Source organism: Echinococcus granulosus, assembly GCF_000524195.1.
Source record: "Echinococcus granulosus chromosome Unknown EG_S00241, whole genome shotgun sequence".
Lineage (NCBI taxonomy): Eukaryota > Metazoa > Platyhelminthes > Cestoda > Cyclophyllidea > Taeniidae > Echinococcus > Echinococcus granulosus.
This window is the reverse complement of record NW_020170621.1, coordinates 54,589-56,272: the sequence shown is the minus strand read 5'-3', so window position 1 is coordinate 56,272 and position 1,684 is coordinate 54,589. Positions and strand designations below refer to the sequence as shown.

The 1,684-nt window shown below is 42.5% G+C and overlaps 1 protein-coding gene across 1 annotated transcript; it reads right to left on the bottom strand. All coding sequences in view use genetic code 11, as the record gives it.

The window, feature by feature from the left end:
* Positions 1-743: 743 nt before the first annotated feature.
* EGR_10615 (hypothetical protein) lies at positions 744-922 on the bottom strand (the record flags this gene model as incomplete). Its single annotated transcript, XM_024499864.1, has 2 exons — positions 744-762; positions 849-922. 2 exons carry the CDS (start codon positions 920-922, stop codon positions 744-746), a joined length of 93 nt encoding a protein of 30 aa, XP_024345727.1.
* Between the last annotated feature and the right edge of the window lie 762 nt (positions 923-1,684).

Here is a 1,684-nt window from a genome sequence, read left to right as displayed (position 1 = left end):
CAAATTCTATTTACTGAAGGTACCAGCTCTTCGGTCAGTCCATTCATACTTTTTGCTAAAATCCTGGTATATTTTGAGGAAGCAGTGTTTCTTTAGAGCGAATGAAATATTTGGAAAGGAGGATCAGGCTGTGTACCACTTGATCAATTTCTCGGGTGACCGCAGACGAATTTTGCGTGGCCTCTTAATCTCCTGTGTGGTGGTAAATTGACAGCACTAGCAATACTACCCCCGCTCATGTGCTTGATAAGGCATAAATATACGCTGATGTGCAATTTGTGCAATCTCATTGTCACTTCTGATCCACACACTGCAAAATATATGTCAAATCGAATGTGACATGGGCGTGGCTTGATTAAAAGGCGTGTTAGCTGTATTTGAAGGTGGCAATTGAGTTGCTTCATTTAGAGAGACGGAAGTGGTAGGACGCATTGCCTAGACGGTTGAGCAACTTATCAACACGAGATTTGGAAGTGTTGTGAGTGGCAAGGCGGCGATTTGTTGACACCTGTATCAGTTAAAACACATACATACACAGGAGGCGATTGACTGACTGATGGACTTACTGAGGGAACGACAAACGTGTGTGAAGAACTGAGGCTTATTTGTAAATTATGCATTTAAGCTGGCTTCATTACAGCAGGGTTTACAGAAGCCAAAAGCCAATGCGCATTTTGATTGACACGTTGGGGGAATCTGGATGGTCTGCTGACTACTCCCCTAGAACCGACCCAAGGATGTTTTTAGGCAGTAGAAGAGCGACTAGGATATTGAGAGCAAGAGCAAGAGTGAGACCGTAAGTATGTTGGATAGGATATGAAATAGGGCGTATTGGCGAAACGGTCTACTCAATTTCGATGCCACTTAAAATCTTCATCCTCTTGGTTTCCATGTCTGAATCCGTGGGATTGAGAAGACGCATCCACCCAGTGCGATTCACTCACTTTGTGGGTGAAGTACATGCAATTATCGGGTAGCTGACGCAGACCACTTTGTTTGCAGTGTTTTCTAGACCACAAAGCACAAATAAACCTGCGTCTCTCACGCAGCGAATGCCCCACCTCACACAGGGTGGTGATAAAGGGATGAATGTTTAGAAAGTGATATCTTCAATGCAAACGATGTGTGTGCAGCACTTGTACAGCGCGTGTGTGATTACTGCCAAGATTGCTAAGGCTTGCATTTCCATTTTGGTCATCACTCTGATTCATTTGTATTGCCCGGAATGATCTTGATCCATTCGTGAACATTGGTGCGCATAAGTTTTGTCTCAATGCATTGTTTGTCGATGAAAAGGACTTTACAAATTGCAAATAAGGCAGTTTCTCGAATGCTTCGAAAGTCTAACCTCTTAACTAAACCTTCTGACATTTAAAAACTAGTTTAATTTCTAAAAGACGAAAAACCTTACGTCTACCTAATTATGCTTCCACCTCACCCTACTTTTCGAGTGCTCGATTAATTCTCTGCATAGTCATGTGTATTTAAGCTAATGTCTAAAGGTGGTAGTTTGTTGGAGAAATATGGATGAATGAGCGATCGAATTGGTGCCGCCCTTCATTCTGCCCCATATTCCAGTCTAGGCTTTCTCACTGATAATAAAAAACAATAAGTCATAGCAAGGATGTGACAAAAAAACAACCTCATAGAGGTCATACTCGATGAATCTGTGCCCATTCCACCG